Source organism: Rhinolophus ferrumequinum, chromosome 11 (genome assembly GCF_004115265.2).
Source record: "Rhinolophus ferrumequinum isolate MPI-CBG mRhiFer1 chromosome 11, mRhiFer1_v1.p, whole genome shotgun sequence".
Classification (NCBI taxonomy): Eukaryota; Metazoa; Chordata; class Mammalia; order Chiroptera; family Rhinolophidae; genus Rhinolophus; species Rhinolophus ferrumequinum.
In genome coordinates this window covers 28455224-28479206 of record NC_046294.1, presented here as the reverse complement: position 1 = coordinate 28479206, position 23983 = coordinate 28455224, and the positions used below count along the sequence as shown (strand labels likewise).

The following is a 23983-nucleotide window of genomic DNA, read 5'->3' as shown; positions in this document are numbered from 1 at the left end:
CATCACACCCTCACACCATAATTTCTAACTTGATGATTACAGTGAAACAGAAATAAGATGGTTGGAATTGACTTTTCATATTTCCTGGAAAGGGACACATGGTCTTGGAAAATTCTACTGGCTCTGAAATATAAGTTATATAGAGGTGGCTTGGTTCTTACTGGAAAAGGTATTTATTATTTCATGATGCCGAAGTAGTCCAAACTTTTTCAATTTTAGAGCTCAAAAGTTAAAGAAAACGCATACTCAAGGATGGATAGTATTGATTTCATTTGTTCTTCAATTACATTAATTTCAACATGTAATTCTTAATGATATATTGCATAATGGAACTCCCTTCCCACCGTTTGAATGAGGAGAGAACCAAAGCCCTCAGAGGTTAAGTAATGTGTCCATGGTCACAAAGGTAAGAGAAGAGCAGGATTTGGAGCCCAGATATCCTCATTCTATCGCATGGCATTGAATACACATCTGTATTTGATGTGTTTGGCAATTTTTTTTTTTTTAGTAATTTCTGTAAGTAATGCATAGAAATAATATTATTGACCTGATTTTATGAATTTACTAAAGGTAGTAAGTTTTCTACTTGTCATCCAAATAACAACTACAATTATTACTGGCAAGATTTTTTTAAAAAATACAAAACTAAGTCTTTAAAAAAAGTTATTTCCATGTTCTAATAAATAGCCCATAGCGAAAATTTATTGCTGATAAAATTTTCTACAATGAGTGATAACGATTTACAAATGGAATAAACTCTTAAAAGCAGTAAAATATCAAGAGATAATTTTTCGATTCTTATTTTTCTGATAAGCAGCAGTCACTTTTCTAATGATTCCTCTTACCCACTTCAATCACATAAAACATACAATTAGAACAATCACTTCCAAGCTGGTCTATGCATCAGCATCACCTGGGAGCTTTGAAAAAGCATAGCTGCCTCGGCCACAATCTAGACCTATTTAAACGTCCAGCGGGTGAGGGCTAGGCATGCCTATTTTTAAAAAGTTCCATAGCAAATTCTGGTGCAGTCTTAGTGAAAACACCATTAGATTAGATACTGCCTTACCAATAACAAAAATGAAAGCAGAATAAAAGAATGGAAAAACAATTAAAAATATAAAAAATAACCAAACTTCAAATTTCTCCCAGTTATCAAAAGATCTAAGGGAGAAATAATGAATATTGCTATGTTCTCTTCTTAATTACATTCAAAATAATTCTTTTCAATATTTAAGTATAGAAAATGAGTTTTACTTCAATTTCCAAGTTTTAGCCACATATACAATCTTAATCAATTTTTGAAATGTGAAGAAACTCTCCCAGGAGGAACCTAACTGTGTGAAGAAGAGAGCTGTGGCTATTAGAAATTTTCTCTCTGACACCACAAATAGGCAGTAAAATCAGGGATTTCTGTTTCTGCACTGGTTTCTGAAACACTATCTGAACACAAAGTTAGAGTGCCTGCCACTAATTATGATTTGTTGAATGTTGGTTATTAAGAGGGTAGGAGGCCTCAAGGAATGATGAGGTATGTCAAAAGGACTCAAGAGGTAGCATGAAAGAGCCTCAACTGGGCAAATCTGGCACAATTTGAGCATTCAAATAAATAATTACAGAAATGGGTTATAATCTATTGAATAATGTTAGGAATCTATGCGTCCACACAGATACACTAAAAGAAAGGGAAAGCTCTTCCTTCCAGCAGAAAGCCAATGAATAAATGTAGAAGATATGACGGAATTTAAAACTCACTATCCTCTCCCATGATAATAGGAATTGATTCAAGCATGAATCATCAGTGAATACTAATACTAGTAGAGAATAGTTTAAGTAACAGGATATTTACATTTTATCCCTACAAGGTACTTATTAAATATAAAAGGTAAAGTACTATCTTGACAGTGAAGAAACTTCACAGACACTAACATAAAGAAATTGATCAAGTTCTCACAGCCAGTAATAGGACTAACCACCACAGGTCTCTTGATATGATGTAAGAATACAGTATCACTTCTGTGGTGTTTCTGCCAGTGCACAACCTGAATCTAATCATGATGAAACCAAACAAAGGCTTTTATGACAGCAACATAAAGAAAGAAAAAGGAATGAATTCAGATTAAGGAGACTAAACAGATACTACAACTGAATGCAATTAATGATCTTACATTTCCTTTTTCAAAAAAGGGCTTTATTAGAATAACTAGCAAGCTCTCATTAAGGTCTACAGATTAGATAATAATGTTGTATCATTGTTAATTTCCTGATTTTGATGACTATTCAACAGTTATTTAAGAAAATTTGTTTCTGGAAGACTGTAACTTAAACAGTTTAGAAAAAAGAAATACATACACACACAGAGAGAAAAAGCAAAGGCAGTAAAATGTTAACATGAGGAATCTGGGTGAAGGGTATCTGGAAGTTCTTTGTATTAATCTTGCTACTTTTCTGTAGGACAGAAGTTATGGGAAATAAAATAATTAACAGAAAGAGTAAGATGCATAATAGATACTTAAGACCAGAAGTTTTAATGATATTATATATTCGTAAGAAAAATCCTGTATGATAGAATTAGAATGGACAGTGGAATTTCTTAAAGAAAGATTTCTCAATAGTATTAATTAATCTAAAGAATGATATTGCCAACTTACCTCCAGATAAGAAACGGCGGTACTACATATTTTCTCTTCTTTAATCTCATCCATGGATTTGTAAAGGTCTACCATAGTTAGGTACATTACTCCAGGCTCACCAGCTGATCCTAGCATCGTGTGTGTCTTCCCAGCTCCAGTGGCACCATATGCAAGCACTGGGTTTTTATGAAAAGGGATCAGAGTTCTTCATTATGAAATATACCATTACTATATTGACTGTCTAGATAGTTCCATCTGGATATCCTGAACAGTAACTTGAAACCCAATAGATCCAAAATTAATTTCTAGTCTTATCTTTAAAACCTGGGAATTTTAGCACAAATCTACTTTCCCTCCTCTATTCGGATTAATGGTACGATCATCCACCTGCCCACCCCCACCCCCATTATACGCTCCCATTCTTCTATAGTAACCTTACACATATTAAGTAATCAATTATCAGTCTCCCTATTAGTCTAGATCTTCTTTAATCCATCCCATAGAATTTGTAGTTATTTTTATGAAAAATGAAATCTGAATGTCAAACCTTAATTGTTCCACAGTCCTACATGACAAAGTTCAAATTCCTACCCGTGGATTATTATTGGGCATTCTAACAGACGGCACCTGGTACACTAAATTATTTGAAGTTCTCCTCAACTGCTGCTGCTTTTCTACTCTGCTGCTTTTGTCCTGCAGTCCTTGGAATTACTCCAGCTGGAAAACTTCCACCTGTTCTAAATATCCAGCACAAACGTCACTCTCCTGTGCCTTCCATAGTTGTCTTAGGCAGAAATGTTCACTGCCTCATTTGAGCCCTTTAGTATATATATGCTGCACATCCTTCTACTCTAGAATGTATCACATTGTATTTCCCACTGTGAGCTCCACCAAGGCAGGATTCATGTAGCCTTCGCACCTGCAAACAAACCACCGGGCACAAAGCAGGTACTCAATACAAGTCGGCTAAGTGAATGAATTCCAGATAGAAGCCATTTATAAAATTACTTTGAAAATTTAAAACAATAAAATCTTGTTTTAGGCAAATTACTCTGTTTTCAAGATTTTACCCAGTATAACATAAAAGTGATGTGTTTTTATCAAATGCAAAAAACAAAAACAAACAAAAAAACCCCAAAAAAACAAAAAACAAACAAAAAAAACAGAGTCCTGAATTACACTTGGCAAATACCCAACATAATATTCAGTTAAGGTAATAAATCCTCATATTTCTGATGAAAATATTTTTATAAGTCAAATCTCTCTACTAAGCTAAATACTAACTACAAAATACTTTTCAGTAGAATGAATTAAACTGATACATGTTTCATTTTCTTCTATTTTATGTAAGCCAGTAGTATACCAAGAAGTCTTAAGACATCTAGATAGGAATATAAAGTCAAGAAGAAACCAAAGATTTAGTATGAGTTTGGTATAGATTTTTTCATTTGGAGTCAACAATAATTTTAAAAATCTCCAGAGACAAATGGAGTTTCATGAATGAGGAAAAGAATATCTGCTTAAAAATGAGAATTACGGAAGTTCTAATCAATAAACCACATTACAATCTTGCTCAACCAAGAAGGTAAGTCTTCTGTAATAAAACTTAATGAATCAATCAATGAGACAGTGAAACATGTTATAGTTTTGGGGTATCTTAAATTGTGGTAATTCTAAAAATAAGATACTAAGGATGTTAAGTACCTCGTAAGTAGTGATTTATCTAGACTTTTGGATATCTCTCTTTCTAGGAAATCAACATGACCGTTTTGAAAGGCAAATTATTATGGGTCTATTCAGAGCACTAGAGATGCTTTATGGGCGGAAGATATACTAAAATAGCAGACGATACTCCATTAACATGGGCTTTCAACATTTGTATTTCAAGTATTGTAAAAAATGGTGTTATAAAGAAACTGTCAAGAGGTCAGAAAAATCTGACTATTCCATAGGGATAGATAGTTGTATAGATAAGCAATGGAAATACAAAAAAATTGTGAGAAATCTGACATCAATTAAAAGAAATATGTGGTTTAGTAACATAGGAAGTTGAAAGGATGATTGTCTATAGGGACCATGGCAGGACTATGGAAGAGAAAGTTTCACAAATAATTTATGTTTATATGATGACTAAATTTCAAAGAAAGTTTACATTTACAGTGAAAGGCTACTGAACTTAAGAATTTTTAGCAAACATGCAACTTAAAATTGATTATATTTAGAAGGGCCAAGTACACATCCCTTGTAATGTAAAACTGAAATCAGACAGAAAAATTAAACCCCGACTGAAACAATTACCTGTGCAATTATATCCATTCAGAAAACTACGAAGAATTGGCTTAGTAGTGTGTTCAAAAACTTCCAGTTGAGTTGAAGTTTCATCAAAAACAGCATCAAATACAAATTTAAGATCCTTATTTTGTCTCTTTCTAATATCTCGATTTGCAGTTTTCTTTCCACGGAAAAAACTGATTTCTTCTTGTTTGGGATCAAACACTAGAATATGCTTATCTACAACATGGACCACTTTATGGAATCCAGCTGCCTTTTCCTTCGTGTTTTCAGGACGCACACGAACAACTACTTTCATCTGGTGACACAGGTCTTCCTCAGTGACAGACATAGCTGATTATCTTGATTCTTCTGTTTATTCAAATGCCTAAATACTTCTCTGAAATTAAAAAGGAAAACAAAGTATTAATATTAGTTCTACTAGTAAATGACTGGCACATAGTATTCATTTAAAAAGGTGTGGATTCTGTTCCACTCACCTGGTATATGTTATATATATAACATTAACAGGTAAATGGCTATATATATACAGTTGACTCTTGAGCAACATGGGTTTGAACTACATAGGTCCACTTACATGCAGATTTTTAAAAATAAATACTGTAAATGTATTTTCTCTTATGATTTTCTTAAAAACATTTTTCTTTCTTCATTATAAGAATATAGTATATAATGCATATACAAAATATGTGACTAACCCCTACATTGTTCAAAGGTCAATTGTACACACACACACACACACACACACACACAATTTGTTTATTTATTTTGCTCTTTGGTTCAAAACTTTCTAATGGTTCTTCAATTTCTTCAAGGTACAAGTTGAAATTCTTTTAATGGCCTACATTTTTCACCTATTTTATTGTTCTCCCCTTTGCTCATTCCAGCTAACACACCAAGCACCCCAGGAGGGTCTTTCCACTAGCCAGTGTCTCTATTACAAGTGCCTCCCTCAATATTTGCATGACTAATTCCTTCACTCCTTTCAAGTCCTTGCTCAAAGGTTGCCCTCTTGTCCACCCTCACTAAAATTGCGAACCCTATTCCTAATCACCGTTACACTATTTTTTCCCAAAGCGTTTACAATCTCTTCATCAAGTATATGCTTTTTTAAAATTTATTTCTAGTGTTTGCTATTTTCTCTCTTCCAGTTAAACTGTAAGTTCTTTAATGGCATGTATGTTTTAAAAAATCTGTTTTGCTTATTGATGTGCTCTATGAGCCTAAAACAGTGCCTGTCACATGGCACTGTATAAGTGTTTGATAAATAAACTAATGAATACTAAAAGGTCTTTTTGTTTTTGTTTTTCTTGGTCCCACATTATTGGTCTTTGTTAATCTTTACACTCCTTGTTTTTGCTGTGTGAGCCCGTCATAGTCAGACAATAATTTTTAAACCTGCTATCACTGATGTACCCTAAACTTCCATCATTATAGAGCAGAGAATAGGAGCTATATTCAGAGATCGTAGTCTGAATATGCCAGGGGTATATATCTTTCCATCACCTTCATACCTGGGCTAGCTAATTGATGTATCCTAGGAACTATTTTTAACCCAAGGGGTCTCTGAGACATAGGTAGAGACGAGACTGGTTGTTATCAATTTCCACTGCCCAGAGGCTTGCATCCAAGATAACTTTTACTAAAGATTGTTGACTAACCAAAGCTCGCCCTTCGTTGCCTTGATAGGATTCCCAGAGATCCTTTCCTGTTCATTCTCTTGACTCAAACTAAAATAGTGCTGGAGCCCTTGTAAAAATCAAAGCTAGGATTTCTGGGTAGCCTAGCTGTGACTGTATATGGTTTGGCTTCAGTGTTTGAGTTTAAGTGGAAGGCCAGGGTCTAACTAATATTTCAGGTAAAGAGATTTATTAGCATTTTGTATGTGTGCGCCATTTAATTTTTTGTATTGTGACATAATCTGATTACTCTCAATGCAGTGTAGAAAACATACAATAGGGAATAGAGACTAGGTAGCTCATCAAAGTAATATAGACAAGAGGTGACATTGTCGACTTCGAACAGGGTGGTGGTCGGATTCTGGATGTATTGTAAAGGTGAAGACAACAGAATTTCCTGACAGATGGGATGTGGGTATGAAAGAAAGATAGGATTCAAGAGCTGGAGTGTTAGAGGAAGGGAGTAGCCATTAACTGAGATGATAATAACAGACGGTAGAGCAGGTTTTGGGGAGACTATCAGGTGTTTAGTTCTGGATATCTTAAATTTGAAAATTTTAATAGGCATCTAGGTGGAAATGTTAAGGCAGCTGGAAGCCAAGTTGCAAAAGTAAAGGCTGTCCTCAGTGTCTTAATGCCATTTGAAGCTTTTAAAAGTTTTTAAAGCTTCAAATGGCATTAAGATTTTGGAAGGACCTTTAAATCATGGAAGAGAGCATTCTCTCAATTGTGTTATATACTGCTAATATGGTAAGTACTTAGTAAGCAGTAACCATGGGATTTAGCAACACAGAGACCAATGAGAAGAGCAATTTGTGGGGAATGGTGAGATAAAAGCCTGAATGGGAGAACATTAGGAGAATGAATACAGAAAGTACTGCTGCAAAAGTGAGCAAAGAAATGGTGTGGGTGGAGAGGGAAGAAGGGTAAAAAGAAGATATTTCATTTGTTTTTTCTTAAATGGGAAAAATAACAGCAATGATGAAGCTAAAATATGTTATAAAACCATATACTTTTGGAAAGAATTCAAATAAGGCGAAAGCAATCTAAAAGCAGAAGACACTGGACACAGCACTCCCTTTTTAGGACTCTGTCCTTCCCCAAAAATAGAACACTGAAGAGGAAAGATGGTCACTTGGATTTTAACAGTCAGGTCCCAAGTGAATTACTCCTCTGCTCTTTCTTCATCCTTGAGCTTCTGTCTAGCCAAGTCCCACAAAGCACCTATACCTCACTTCTATGACCTTGGACAAATTACTTAACCTCACTGAGTCTCAGGTTTCTCATTTGTATAAAAGAGCTAACACCTCATAGCACTGTTGTGAAGGCTAAAAGAGATAACAGGTATTAAGTGTATTAAGGCATTCAATAAATGTCAATTCTCTTCTCTACTGGCCCCCATTCATGCCTCTTCTTCCTGAAGATACTGGTCCATCATTTTAGTGTTTTCCAATAGGCTTATGATGGGCACTTAGTGTAGGTCAAGTCTTCTTTTTGGAATTGTGCCATGTGTTAGAGGACGTTTAGCATTTCTGACCCCTGTCTATTATAGGCTAGTAGTATCCCACATTCCTTGTGATAACCAAAAACCTCCACACACATTCTAAAAGCTTTTAGAAATATTCAACAATGCTATGACTTTAACTGATATACTTTTAAAAATGATATATAAAATGTACACAAATGAAACAGCTAAATAAACATATATGCGTAAAACATCAGGTGATTATTTTAAAATAGATCTTAGAATCTCAAGGTTGGAAGGTATCTCTTGCTAATGAATTAATTAACTAATCAATTCAATAAGTTAATTATTAGATGTTGGAGCCAGACAGCTGAGGTTAAAATTCCAGCTCTACTACTTATTGGTCACGACAGTGGGCAAGTTACTTAACCTCTCGTGGCTCAGTTTCCTCATCTATAAAGCAGGACTAATAATAATACCTACTTCATAGAGTTGTGACAACAAAGCACTTAGAACAATGCCTGCAACAGAGTATGCACTACAAGTGTTTGCTATTATTATTTACATTGTAGTGAGGGAAACAGATATTAACAAAATAGTGACAAAAAATAGTAAAGGTATAACTGACAAATGCTATAAGGTAAAGAAAGTAAAAGTTAAGTTTTACATAAGGCTATAATGGAGGATTGATGGAATTAGAAAGCTTCCTAAAGGAAGTGATGAGTTAAAGGATGGATAGTTATTAACTGGGTAAAAAAAAAAAAGCACATTTCATGACAACTAGTTAAGCATTCAATAAATATATGAGTGCCTTCTGTTGGCCCTTTTCTAGGCCCTGGGATAGAGAGGGTCAGGAGTGTGGAAGTGGGCTCCTATTTTAGATGAGGCAGTTGAAAAAACCTTATCTAATGGGGTGACTTTACAGAGACTGAAGTGAGGGAGTGAACAAGTGGCTGGGGCAAAAAAATTTCAGACAGCAAGTCCAAAAGCCTGTGATAGAAAACAGCGCGCACAGTGGACATAACTGGCTGTGTGGTCAATTTGCTTAAATCTTGTTCCTGCTGTTTAGTTTCAGATGATTGTAACTTTACCTATAGCAACTAAGGACATGCTCAGTTTAGCTTTGCTCAGTCCCTATGCAGCTGGAGAGGACAAAAAGGGGAGAGGGTTGCATTAAAAGATAAAACTGGATAAAGGTGGGGCCAGATTTAGATCTTGATTGCAAGGCTATATAATTTAGATTTGATTTAGAAGTTATTAGGAATTATTGAAGGTATTTTAGAAGGCAATACATCTTATTCAAATAACATTTCAAGGAGAAATTTTGACAATTACTAAAGGGGTTTAAGAAGTATGACATCAAATACAACTTTGTTTTACAACTTTTTACAGATTTTACGCAAGATATCAACCTTAATTTTTAAAGTATCACATTTTCCCAACTTTTTCAAAACCAATGAGTGAATATAATTTTCTTAATAAAAATACCTAAGGTCAACAGAATCACTAATGTGCAAAACTTTGTCTATGTTCAAATATACTAACGTCTTCAGGGATGAATGCGGTTGTTCTTATAGTAATACATGATGTCTGCTTTCTTTTCTAACATGGCTAAGTAAAAGATGTGGACATCTAGTTGATTCTGAATAAGGCACACAGAAAGCAAAGTCCTTGACCACGTTTACTAAGAAGTGACCAAAAAAACCCAAAAACCAAAATGTTGTAACAATGGGTTGATTCAAAAACATTTTTCAGCTGACTGTTCAGAAGACAGTGTCACAGCCTCAGATTAATTTTGTTAAATCTGTTACTAAGTGGTATTTGTTGACTAGAATCAAAGAACAAGCTGGTATGATTTCATTGTTGGGACTAAAACATTAAGGAGAAACACTGCCAACACCTTTATTCATTAAAAATAAGGTATCTGTCTAGTCTAGAGAGAGTAGAGTATAAAAGAAAGAGTAATAATAGTTAGTGAAGAGGCATTTCATTGTCAATCTATAAAATAATAGAGTTGGACTATATAATATCTAAGGTCCTTTACTAACTAAAATTTTATGATCACTGCATATGATTAGAAAAGAGTATAAGAAAGTGACAAGAAATAACACCTAATGAAGCTGTATTTTTTAACCATTATATCCTTAATCTCTGTAGTGAACCTGGAATATAGTAAGCTCTCAAATATTTAATTAATGAAAAAATAAATTATAAAAGGTAGACCAAAAATTCAAGAAGCAATTTACCCATTCAGAGTAGAGGCAAACATACAATATATTTCTCTAAGAGACTCAACATATTACAGTACAGTACAAGGATTGGCAATGCCAGGCAATTACAATGAAGACCCTGAAGCATCAAAAGTTTAAAAATGTGCCCAATTTCTTGTTACACAAAATTAGGAAAATGGGAATATAATGCTTCATGTTAATCGTTGAGGGTGGTTAAAACTATCACTTAACAAGGATAACAATCAGTTTTCTGGGAGATTCGCTTACATAGAACAGCTCACTGCTCTATGTTTAATGAAGTGGTGTTAATAGCTAATTCTCTTCAATAGTTGCAAGATAACATAAACCAAATCGAACAGGCAAATCTTTATCCAGCTACTGTTCACCCTAGATAAAATGTAAGGCAATTAAGTTAAAGATTCATCCCCAATTACATGCAAGTACAATAATATTTTATTTAATTCATTGACCATATGCATTGATAACCTCTTCAAAAGCAATCAGATTGTTATCTCATGTCATTCCACCTGCTAAACTGTTCAATGACTTCCCAGCAGAGAATAAAATGTAAACTCCTTAGCATGTCTTGTGGGTTCTACATCTACTCCTCTGATGCTTTCTTCAACTGTTATCCTCCCCCTTCATTCTCCTTCAGTCACTGTCTTTAGCGTTCCTAAAAAACTTCAGTCTTGTTCTGGCCTCACTGCCTTCACTTTCTCTTCTCTTTGACTAGAATGCTCTACCTTCAGATATGTGCAAATGTTAACCCCTCAATTCATTCAGGTCTCTCTTCAAATGTCACTTCACAGAGGCTTTCCCTAAACATTCCATTCAAAATAGTGTATCACTCTGCCGCCCTGCCGCCCTGCCGTTGTGTCTGTCTCCAATCCCTTACCTGCTTTCTTTTTCTTTCTAGCAGCTAGACTAACTAGAAAACATACATATTGCTTGGTTACATATTTATTGCTCTTTCCTCTGTAGAATGGCAGCACTGTGAAAGTATGAACTTCCTTGAAAGTATGAACAGGACTTGTCAAATATTGAGGGTTCCATACATACTTGTTGAATAAATGAATAAATAAACTAATACAGATTTTCAAGATATATATGCAAAAAAAAACAAGTGCAAATAGAGGACTTGTCAAGCAACCATTTGTATTTTTAAGATACATACATATTTGTATATGCACGGGCTCTCTCAGGAAAAGAACACAGAAATTAATAATGGCAGTTGCCCCATGATGGGGAAATATGAAGGTCTGAGTGATAGGCAGGCTTACTTTCTACTTTATATTCTTTTGTACTTTTTGGAGTTTAAACAAATTTAGGTATTTTTATTTCAAAAACAAAACAAAAAACTATTAAATTTACCTTAAACACAACTTGCACTTAATAACAATAATTTCTATTTATGGAATACTTTGTATTAAGCCGTATTCTACAAACAAAAGTATGCTAAGCAATTTACACACTTCTCATTTAATCCCCATAACAATCCTATAATATAGGATTTATCATTCCTATTTTATAGAGGGAGAAGCTAGTACAGGGAGATTAGGTTAACTGACTAAAGATACACTATCAAAAGCTTAAGAGATGGGATTTGAACTCAGACTGACTGAATCTAAAGCTCAAATATTTAATCACCACTCTTCCTGACATAAATACATTCGCCCCAGAAATTTTCTTATAGAAGTTAAAAATGTATTATTTGCGTACTTTTGATACAGACCTTAGGGCCTAGTACGGGAACTATGGAATGAATATTGAAATAAAACTGAAAGTTTATTATTTCTTTGTGCTTGTTGGATACCATACTCTATCTATAGTCACCAAATATGCTATTAATTGAGAACTCTTGGATTAGGCTGATACAGTGATAACTAGTAATAATAAAAAACGATTATCATTTGAGCACTCTATATACCAGGCATTATGGTAAACATTTGACATCAATTATCTTTTTCAATCCTTTAAATAATCATATAAGGTAGATACTATTATTGTCCCCATTTTACAAAAACAGAGACTTAGCTTTAGGGTAAGCATTTTTTCAAGATGACATAGCTAGTAAGTGAGGAGCCAGAATGTGGAATCCAGGTCCAAATCCAAGGTTCACGTTCTTAACAACTATGCTCTATTGGAATCAGAGCAGAATGCTTTCAAATAATGAAACAGAAATGTTGCACAAATCATTTTGAATGTGGAGTGATACAGGTATAAAGTATTTCCTAAATACAAACTCAAACCTGGATTAGATTCAGATTCAACACACATTTTTTAGGACCAGGAACTATCCCCCACACTGTCATTTATAGTCTCTCTGCAACTTAAACCTCTTTTTAGAAATAACTTTAGTATTAGAGTCACTGCTTCTACTAACTTAGAAGCATAAGGGAACAAACATTTCAAATGCAGGGATGGACAGCACTGACAGCTAGGCTATTTTTTCTTTCTAGTTTTTATAGAGTTGACAGCATGAAGTCACTTTATGTACACCTTAATTGCTGCAGGCTACATTTATACTGGGATAAGATGCACTTTCAAAAAGAAAAATTTATGTACTTGTATATACTTATTCAATAACAGAAGAGGAGATTAATTACTACAGATAAAGGCAGACAATCTTTGTACTGAAACAGACAATTCTTACAGAACAGCAACTTAATAACAAGCACTATCTAGTCTTTGAATCATGTATTCTCTAGCACCAAAGTTCATAAATACCTCCCAAAATTCAAGCTGGGGGCTTCATGCGGTGGAGTAACACCACCAACTGAAACCTGTAGAATGCCTGACACATTCTACCTGATTGTTAATAGTTAACCTAAACTACATATTATACAGCAAAATTATTCAATTCTGGTCAAATCTCATAAACAGTAGCCTTGACCTCTGTGTAAATGAGTATCTAACGAGCTCCTAAAGGAGAATCTTGCAGAAACAGAGAACAAAAGGCAGGACTGATTCTCAGTGCTTCAAGTCCCTTTCCTTTGCACCTTGCCAAGCAGTATCTCTTCCAGGCCTCATCTGATCTTCCACAATCCCGTTAGGCAGCGCTGGCACGTCTTATCCTGATGCTCAGGGCTCAGGGTAGGTTCCCGATTGACCTTTGCCAGGCAAACTGCAGAACTTTGCCGGACAAAAAGTTTATAAATTGGTGAACCAAGATTCCTCATTTGATATTTAAGCCCAGAGTTACATCTACATCTGTGTCTGAAACAAAATACTCTGAATTTGGAGTCCGGAAGTAACTTTACACTGAAAGGTGCTGGGCAGTTAAAGTGCTCTGGTGAATTCTGGGCAAGGGGCCAGGATGCCCTTTAAAACTTTGACTTCCTCAGAATCTAAGGCAGGAGATCCCTGCCCTTCCTGCTGAGCACTCGTGGGCTCCAGATCAGGTAGAGCAATGCTTTAGGGGATGCTCCAGTTCCTCCTTTCTTTAGCTTTCTCCCCAGGGGCCGTAACCACCCCACCATCCTCACGCTCACCCCCAATTTAACGCTTCCTTGTTTGTCAACAAGCCCACCTGGTCCTCTACACGTGAGGCGGCGGGACCCCTCCGCTTCCAGCGAGACAGGTCATCAAAAGGAGCGTCCTGAAACCAGCGTTTTCTCCACGAGTACCTCTCTTACGTCTGTGCCCCACGAGAGGCTACCGTAACTCCTCACTTCGCTGTCAGCCCCCGGCGATTCAAACTCAACCAAAAGATTCAAACCTAAGCCAGCTTCCTCAGCGCGTCGTTTCATTGGCTGCCGTCTTCGTGACGCCATCACGCCGGACGTTGCCGCGGCGCGCTCCAGCTTGGCTCTAGGAGTCTCCGCTGCGCGGCCCAGCGGAAGCTGCCCGGCTCCGCGTCGCCGTGGCAACGCTTACGGCTATTTCCGGAGGCGGTGACCGCGGTGGGCGGGGCTAGGCCGGAGCTGCAGGTGGGAGTCAGCCACCTGGTATCCTCAGGCCATCTCCAGGTCCGCGGCCGCGGGTCGCGGTCCCAGGGTTCAGGGTGTGAGTGAGACGGGTGCTGGCAGCGGTTGGTGTGTGCCCTCTGCTAGAGGGAGAGGCGGAGCTTGTTGGGTGTGGATTAATGGGTTCTGGATTTTGTTTTCTCCTTTATTGACTAGGAAGGCCTCCGAAGGCATAGGTACCATCCTCTGGAGGGTGTAGGGACCTGTGCATTCCAGCCACTTTCACTTGGATGGAGCTGGGATCAATTCGCCTCAATTAATTCAAAGTCCAGGGCTTTTGGTTTGAGGCCCTAGGTTTCATTTCTCAGGACTCCCAGGCCTTCTCCTTTTAGTGCTGACAATGAAACTATTTGGTGTTGGGGTGTTTTTTACATTTCTTTCTAATGATGGCATTACAAAATAAATTCACTTAAATTTATTGGCCTAGTTCATTATTGGATGTAGTGGATTTTTTAAAGTCCTAGGTTGGAGGTGTAAAGAATGTACACTTTATAAAGAAAAAAAAAACCCTGAACAAATGGGAAATATGTTTGCTAAAATAACTCTATTTGTCTAGAAAGTTTTAATAGTATGATCTGAATTTCATTGTTGTTCTTTATATTACCATTATTGTATCCATTCATTCAGCAATTACTGATTGTAGATTTTAGGGACATAATAGCCCACAATTGTGTTAATATCCCTGCCCTCTTGGAGCTTATATTCTGTGATTCAGTATCACTATATGAATAGGTTGGCACAACACCAATGCAGAGTATTATAAGTGGAACAATGTATGGAAAACCCCTATAATATGTACATTTATTTCCTGTTGAAGAAGATCAGAAGCATTGTGTATTGTATATGATCCATGTCATGTGATTGTTTCTGAGCACTGGATAGTGCATAAATAAAGCTACTCACTTCTGGCTGTGTTACATATATCTTAGCAAAAACAATAGTTATTTGTGTGATGTTGGGTTTGGTAATAAAATTGAGAAGCCTTTTTATTTTATTGCAGATAATCACTCTATAGTACTTTAATTTTGATTTACCAGACATTTTATTAGCTTTATATATGTTATCTTCATTTTAGTCTCAAAACAGCCCCTGAGTTGTGGGTACTATTTATTTGAGGAAAAAACTGAAATTTTCAGAAAACCCCAAAAAGGAAAATGTTTTTCTTGTACAAATCAGCTAATTCAGAATTGAATAATTTGCAAAATGCTTTCCAGATTAAGTGATATTAAGACGCTATCTTAATCTAGTCTAAGAAAAGGCATATTTTACCAATTTCTTGTAAAATAGCATTGATCACCATGGTGAAGTAAGAAATCTTAAATTTCATAGTTTTTGACACCCATATTGTATAAGGGTTACCAGTCTCACAGGTGTTTCCAAACCTAATCCAAGTGCTTATTTTACATTTAACTAAATTCTGCCTTACACTTGCCATTAAGCAGTGTTCAGTGTTCAGATGAGGTCCGTATTTTGAAGGGGTGTATATTTAGTTAAAGCAGAAAAATTTTAATGTTACAATCAATGCCATTGCTGTGCCAGCTCTCTCTAGTTTGGCAAGACATTGAGTATAAACAGAAAGGATAAGAGACCAGTGTATTTTGTAATGAAAGAAGGAAAAAGGACCAAAAACTTTAGAAACATACAGTGCTAAGGAGACAGAACTTCCCACCTTTTTAGAAATTGGAGTATAACTACCTGCTGTGTTATTTACAAAACAGACATTTAACATAGGTTCATAGTAAACTGAAAAAGAGTGGAGATAAGTATAAAATGGAAAATTGGATTTAAAGTTGCATCATATATACATATGTGTGTGTGTGTATATATATATATATATGTGTGTGTGTGTATATATATATATATATATATATATATATTTTTTTTTTTTAAAGTAAACAAATTTAGACCTGGAAATGTTAATGTTTTAACACCCCCATCCCCCACCCCCAAGGAACACCTTTTGGAAACCCCAGCGCCTTTGGCAGACCCTTTGGCAGCCGGGAGCTGGAAACAGCGGAACGAAAGGCAGGCGTTCCTCGGTTGCTGGGGCGGAAAGGACCCACTCTGTCCGTCCTTTCAAGTTTCCCCCTGGGCTGAGACTAAGGCGTGCGGCAAATTCAGATTCTCCGGCACCGTAGTGGTCGTCGCTGACCCGAGTTAGAGGCCAACAGAGAAATCTTCGTGCCTCAGGTGAGGAGAAGGTGGCCGAGTCCCAGGAGCTCTCTGGGAGCTCACCCACGCCTTTTGGGGGGAACTTCCAGGGATCGCCGAATTCGCCCAGAACAAAGGAAACACACGCCCCTGCTCCTGCTTCCTCTCCACACTCAACGCCTTCTGAGTTCAGAAGTTTCTAAACAGTTTTCCTCGTCAGAGTGTAATTCTTAGGCAAAAAGATGCGTTTTTCCGTCTTCCCTTTAGAACTTTCACTTTCTCTGCGTTTGGGTGCCAGCCTCCAGGTCGGGTTCTGGCCTTAGGAATGAAGTTTTCAAAAGTTTTCTCTGCCGACAGCAAAGATGGTAATTGGTAGTATCGTTGAGAAAGTCGTTTTCGGAAGTACCACTCACCTTTGTGTTTCCACAATCAGAAGAGTTAATCTGGGGCCAATTTCGTGGTCTCAACAATTTCAATTGAACTTCCCTGGCAGAGAAAAGTTAAATGACTTACCTAGGAAACAACCGAGTTGACTCCAGAGGCCAGGTTTCCTGACTCCCTGCTTCCTTCCAGTGACCAGAGGGAATTTAAAGTGTCTTAAATCATTTAGGGTGGCTGCTTCTTAGCCAACTGCTGGAATGCCCTGCGTTGTCAGGTAGGATATTGGGCTGCAGAGGATAGGGAAGGAACTCCCTTTAGAGCTTGACCCCTTCCATTTTTAGGGAGGTATTCAAGGAAACATCCAAAGAGGAAAATTAATTATTGAGGTCCTTTCTCTGTGTTGACCCATGTTAATAGTCAATTAGTACATAATAAAATCTTTAGGCTTTTTACCTTGAACATAGTTGAGTAAATGCATAGAAATTGAATGCAGAAGAAAAATGCTGGCAAAGAAAGCATTTTTTTCTATCTGTTCTACTTGCTTTTTCCCTTGTAGTTCTGATTCCTAAATTGGAATTGATGTTTTTGTTGTTGTTGTTTGCTTGTTTTTTAAAATATCAAAACAATGTAGGTTGTTTAAATACTCCAGATTGCACTATTTAGGCCTATACATTGTATGTCTTGTGTTGGGTACTCTAGGGTATACTGTATTTCCAAGTAGAGTGAGTAGGACCAAGCAATAGGATATACTGACTCTTTAAAGAAAAAGGAAAGAATTCATGAGATACTACAAACACATACCGTGTTTCCCGAAAATAAGACCGGGTCTTATATTAGTTTTTGCTCCAAAAGACGCGTTAGGGCTTATGTTCAGGGGATGTCATCCTGAAAAATCATGCAAGGGCTTATTTTCTGGTTAGGTATTATTTTCTGGAAGCAGGAGAAATCATGAGATCCTACAAATACACAGTCAATGTAATTAAAGTACAATTTAATTACATAAGTATATTAAATAGAGCCAGTGGGCTGTGTTTATAGCATAGAAGTTAAGATTACAGGCTCTGGGGATAGAATGCTGAAGTTACGGTTCCAGCTTTATGGCTCTGTAGCTACGTGTATGTGACCTTTTGGCAAAGTACTTTTCTGTTTTCCTTATCTTTAAAATGTAAATAATAATACCTACAAGAGTTGTGGTAAGATTTGAATGAGTTAGTACATGTAGTGTGCTTAGAATTGTAAGTGGTACTTAGTAAGTGCTCAATAAATGTTACATTTTATTTTTGAAAGACTAGAAGTATTATAGAGGATAGTTGAGTTTACTTTGTATAAGCTTTCTGGGAACCATAAAGCATAATTATTCATTTGTCTAATTTGTCACTGCTGAACAACCAAATTTTTACTTAAAGCACTCATTTCCAGTCTATTTTTTTTTTTTTTTTTGCCGTGTTTTTCCTGTGCCATGCTACATGATTTTATGGATTATATGTTTGGTAAAGTTGACATATCCTCAAGGTAACATCTTGTTGATGTTATATTTACATTATATCAAACACACACACACACACACACACACACACACACACATATTTGTATTTCTTTCTTCTCTAGTGATTACATGTGGTTAACTTTTCAACATTATTCTTCATTTTCTGTTACAAAAGGAAGAGAAGGCATATTTAAGCAGGATTTATGTTTTTTGAAGTATTCTGAGAATGGAGTTTTTGGTAGTTTTTGGTCAGATAGGTGAAATTTCCTAAAGCAAGATTTGATAAAAATGTTAATTCTGTAGAATCTGTATCTATCCATCCATTTTTTTTTCTTTTCTTTTCAGAAAACATTTATTAAGCACCTAGTGTGCATTGATTTTTGTGGATGAAAAGGTGTACTCTTTCTCTTAAATAACTCATAATCCCTGAGAAAGGAAGAGTAGTGTTATCTTGGTACTTACTGTAGTGGTATCTGAGATGTTGCTTGCAACCAATTGGGTAAAAAGTGTTTTCAAAAGATCTGTTAATATGTTTACATAAATACCTTTTCCTCTGCATCTTAAAGAGTTACAAATTGCAGAAAAATGGAGCAAGTATGAAACAGTGAAGGAATATATCAACTTTTTATTTGCTACTTTTGGGGGACAGGGGACAGACAATTAAAACAAAGGTGGGTATGAAATGGCAAAGTGTGCACAATTGATTGTTTACAAAGTTATAGTTGAAATGGAAAACTACTTTGTTGATACAGGCCATGGTGAAAGAATCTCGTCAAAATATCCAGGATAAGTCTGCAAAACTTTTTACCTTTCAGGGAGACTGATCACCTGTCTTTCTTTTTGGATATACATGCATAGTCTTTTTCCAGGGACAGTTTCCCAAAGTTAAATTGAAGATTAAGATTCAGTATTATGAGAAAAAAAATTGAAGAGTTAGAAATAAAAAAAACCAAACAAAAAAAACACCTAAACTTAAAATAGGATAATATTTATAATCCCTGTTGTCATCCAGATAGCCTTTTCAAATAGACAGTTTTAATGCATTGAACCCATTCTCTAGACAATTAAAATCCAAAAAGAATTTATTTCAGAAAAGTGACAAATAATCAATTTTCGCATCCCCAACGGTTAAAACATTAATGGTCTTAGAGCTTATCAGGCCACATTAAAAATTATATTTTCTGATTATTTCTTGGGTTATTTTGGGTTCCTTGCTTTGCATAAGGAGATTAGTCACCTTCACTTGTTTAAGATGATGAGTCTTGTATTTTTTTCTGTGTTAAACATTACATATTTGCTTGCTTCCCCCAAGTAATATAGCGTTCTTTTTAAAAATCCGACAATCACGTTAAAAATTTTTTTTCTAGATTTGTTCACCAACAGAATGCTTCGATACCCATATTTTTGTAGAACCTATAAAGAATTTCTTTCATGCTGGTTGGAATCTGGGATGTTTAATTTAGGTGTCTGGCCAAAAAAGATACATGCTACAGCAGAAAGATATGATGAATATGAAGCCCACGAGCAAACAGATCAAACTGGAGCTCAGGAGTTTCACAGATCTCAAGATGCTGAAGCGATGACTAAATTACATATTCCAGTAATGGTGGATGAAGTTGTTCGTTGTTTGGCACCACAAAAAGGGCAGGTAAGTTGATTGTTTTTTATTTTTCTTAACATTTTTTAAATTGAGATATAATTTATTTATCTTAATGTTCACAATTTTAAAGTGTATGACTCCATGGTTTTTAGTATATTCACAGGGTTGTAGAATCATTACCACTGTCTAATTTGGAAACATTTTTATCAACCCAATAGGAAACCCCATACCCATTAGCATTTACTCCCCATTGTTCCCCTTCCTTTGGCTCCTGACAACCACTAATCTATTTTTTGTCTGTATGGATTTGCCTGATATGGACATTTTATATAAATGGATTCATATAATATGTGGCCTTTCGCATCTGCCTTCTTTTATTTAGCATGTTTTCAAGATTCATCCATATTATAGCATGTATCTATACTTCTTTTCTATTTATCCCTGAATCATTCCATTGTATGGATATACTACATTTTTTTTTAATCCGTTCAATTTATGGCATTTATGTTTACACTTTTTGCTACTGTGAATAATGCTGCTATGAATATTCATGTACATTTGTGTGGACAATGTTTTCATTTCTCTTGGGTAAATACCTAGGAGTGGCCTTGCTGGGTTATATGGTGACTCTATGCTTAACTTTTGAGGATCTGCCAAATTGTTTTCCAGAGCTGATTAGTTTTTTTGTCAAATAACTGTTTTAAAAGAAAAAGAACATTACACTGGCTAAGTGGTTAGGGTATAGAAACTGAATTCCAATTTATCTTCTTGAGAATTTTAGTGTCTTTTCAGGAATGACTGGAGACAAAAGTAAGGATCTGAGTTCCTGTTCCCTGTTTTGTTAGACTTAGTTTTCAATTACCCTCTTCTCTTATTCAGAGTTTTTCAGAGAAAAGGACCAACACAGGATGTGCAACAGAGTGTGTGTGTGTGTGTGTGTGTGTGTGTGTGTGTAGAGAGAGAGAGAGAGAAAGAGAGAGATTGATTGATTGATTTTAAGGAATTGACTCGTGATTATAAGTGGTAAGTAAGTCCAAAATCTGCACAGTTGGCTGTCAGGCTGGAAACCCAGGTAAGAGTTGCAGTTATAGTCCCAAGGCAGTTTGCTGGCAGAATTCCTTTCTCTGTTAACGCTTTCCATTAGATTGGGTGAGACCCATTCACATTATGGAGCATTATCTGCTTTACTCAGTCCAGCAATTTAAATGTTAATCATTAAAATAATACCTTCAAAGAAACATGCAGAATAATGTTTGATCAAATGTCTGGGTACTGTGGCCAAGCAAATTTACACATAAAATTAACCATCACACCTACTTTATTTATAGTGTTGTTGGCAGGATTATATAAGGTTTTAGATATGAAAATGTTTTAATATCTATAAAGAGATCACAAAAATGTTAGGTGATATGATAGCCAAAAAGAAAAAGTTAGAAACTTTCTGAAAATTAAGCACATTTATAAAAGGAAAAGATCTTTGTTATAGTAAATTTTCTAAAAAAGTGTTTTTATAACTTAATGCTGATACTTTTTATCGTGCTGACTTCAGGAATATGATCTCTTTTTCTAGAAGCTACTGTTATTACCTAAATTAGTTACTTTCATTTTAAAAGCATACCTTGCTGCTTTTCCCAACATATAATGGTTTAGTAGTTAGAGTAAAGATTCTATAACTGGACTGGCTAGGTTTGAATCCATTGTCTAATGTGCATGTATGCACGTGCACACATATGGCTCTTAATTTTTTTTTTTTATATTTAAGTTAGAGCAGATCGTTTTCATGTACCAAGTGCTCAGCTATATGCATAAGGTATGATATAATGTCTGGACGTTGTTCATATACAAGCCATCAGTGATACGACTCAGGTTGCTTCATCATAAATATATTCTGTTTACCTTCTCTTCAGCCAGCATATATATAGTAACAAAGTAAACCCAGAGTTTTTAAATGAGGTTATATGTATAAAACATCTAGCTCAAAGCTGTCACATAGTACAGATCCCACAATATTCATGAAAATGTAAATTAAAAAATTAAGTTGGATGAAACTTCCTGTTAAACATGACTTCATCAAAATGAAATTCTCTTCATTGTCTTTGAAGATTCATAATGCTAGGATAACAATTATTACCAATACCTAAATGTGAGTTTCAAAAATGTATATATAAATATACATGATGTATTTGACGTACATATGAGAGGGGAGGGGCAGTTAGTGAAAAAAAAACAAACAACATTGAACTTAATTCAGTGGCTTGAATTTGACCTCTGGACCAAGAACCAAAAGCTCATTGTATGAATTAGGTGATCTCTAGTAGCAAAAACCAAATATTTATTTTGCACTAACCCAGGAAGTAGAAAAGCAACCAAACAAAAACAAAACCCACTAAGCCTCATACTAAATCAGTAATGGATCTGCGCTTTTTCCTAAAACCCAGTGGAATAAAATGAGAGGATTTTAGAACTTGGCCTACCCTGCTGTTTCAGTCTGTTCAAGTTCCTGACAAATGTAATGTTGGTTTATTTTGACATTTCCATTGTTCTGATTTGAGTTGGGTTTTCTAGTAACTTTTTATAGAAAGTTTAATTTTATGAATGTAATTTCTGAAAGCTTTCATGTGAGGTACACTTAGAGACAATGTTATTACTTACCTTTTCTGCTGTCTGGCAGACAGCTTTATTCACTGTTCCCTTAATCTTCAAGTAATAAAGAGCTGGTGACAGTCCTTGGACAGGAAAGGTCTTCATTTCTTCCAGAATCCATTATTTGCTTCTTTTGTTCCTGAGCCTTTTCCCCAAAATCATTTTCCTTTGCAAACTATGAGTCATACACTCACTTGTATCAATCACTCCCATAATTACTGTTTTTCACATCACCTTCAATGGTGAATTACAAATTAAACTTTTGATCATAATGGGACCTTCAAAAAATATCTAAATGTAGTTTTGAGTGAGACCTTGGTCATCTAATAGTTATTTCTTTTTCGTTAGTAATTGAAAGGTGCTTACCTAAAGGAAACAATTGATTTGGGGAATTTCTTTCACATTATAGCCAATTTACAACATACTAATTTAGTTTTGCAAATACATGCAAAATATTTTTGAGCTTGCATTAAAACTAAAAAAAAAACACCACACATTCCTCTTCTCCTTTTGGGAGCTACAGAAGGAATTAAAAAAAATTATAATTCTGTCTCCTTGCTCAGTTTTCATTATTTCATTTTCTGGGTCAATAACTTTTTGTAAGAATGTATTACTTATTATAAAAACCTTTTTCATGCTCCTAGAGATGTTTTAATATCAGCTACCTAGGCCAATTTTTCATCCCTAACTTCTGAAAATTGGAGAAAATAAGCATGATCCTACCTAGTTGAAGATGGTAGCAGGTTGGAGAATATAGGAGACGTGGAATGCTTTGCCATTAGTAATGCTAATTTAGCTTAAGGCCTTGGGGTATCTGTAAGAGTGATACATTATGAGGGAGGTGATGGATATGCAAGGACTAGTACCAGCAGCTGAGTATTTTAGATAAGTAATTATTCATGGCTATGCCTCAGATTCTTCATCTTTAAAATGAAGAAATACAACCTACCTCAGTATGGTCACTGGGAGGATTAGATGAGTTCATGTACGTAAATTGCTTAGAATGATATCTTCCGAATAGTATGAGCTCCGTGAACATTCGCTGTTATTATGGGGATAGGAAGGGTCCGAGTTAGAAGCTAATGCAATAGAATTCCAAGAGAAAATTGCCAGGAGACAGCAACAGGAGAATTGAAAGTTCCAGCAAAGGTGGAACCTACATGTCTGGAACTGAAAAAATACTGTTTCCTCTGTCTGGAACTCTCCTCATCACCATCCTTTAGTTCTTGAGTCACATTTCACTTTCTCAGGGACGCTTTTTGTGAGCTTCCAGAAGAGGCAGGTCTCCATGTTATACATTCATGGAGTCACATATTTTTCTTTCATAGTACTTATAATAACTTATGATTTTTTAATGATGTGATTTGTTCAATGGACATCTTTTTTAGTAGACTGCCCTTCATGAAGTCATAGACATGTTTGTCTTATTTACCGTTATATCTTCACTGCCTAGCACA

At 35.7% G+C, this 23983-nt stretch overlaps 2 protein-coding genes across 4 annotated transcripts in view; one reads left to right on the top strand and one right to left on the bottom strand.

Moving 5' to 3' along the window:
- The window catches only part of KIF18A (kinesin family member 18A), an 81113-nt gene extending 67122 nt beyond the window's left edge, over positions 1-13991 (bottom strand). The window contains exons 1-3 of the mRNA XM_033121440.1: positions 13830-13991; positions 4932-5304; positions 2652-2809 (exon numbers count right to left, since the gene is read on the bottom strand). Coding sequence (XP_032977331.1) covers positions 2652-2809; positions 4932-5256 — 483 coding nt within the window. The 5' untranslated portion in view covers positions 5257-5304; positions 13830-13991. The remainder of the gene's footprint in view (positions 1-2651; positions 2810-4931; positions 5305-13829) is intronic.
- A 140-nt stretch (positions 13992-14131) lies between these two features.
- METTL15 (methyltransferase like 15) overlaps positions 14132-23983 on the top strand; it is a 162448-nt gene continuing 152596 nt past the window's right edge. Inside the window, exons 1-3 of one of the 3 annotated variants that reach the window (XM_033121443.1) lie at positions 14132-14229; positions 16217-16455; positions 19747-19931. In XM_033121443.1, the coding sequence (XP_032977334.1) occupies positions 19863-19931 (69 nt within the window). In that variant the 5' untranslated portion in view covers positions 14132-14229; positions 16217-16455; positions 19747-19862. Of the gene's footprint in view, positions 14230-16216; positions 16456-19650; positions 19932-23983 lie in introns of all 3 variants that reach the window. The other 2 variants (XM_033121441.1, XM_033121444.1) reach the window with 2 other exon arrangements.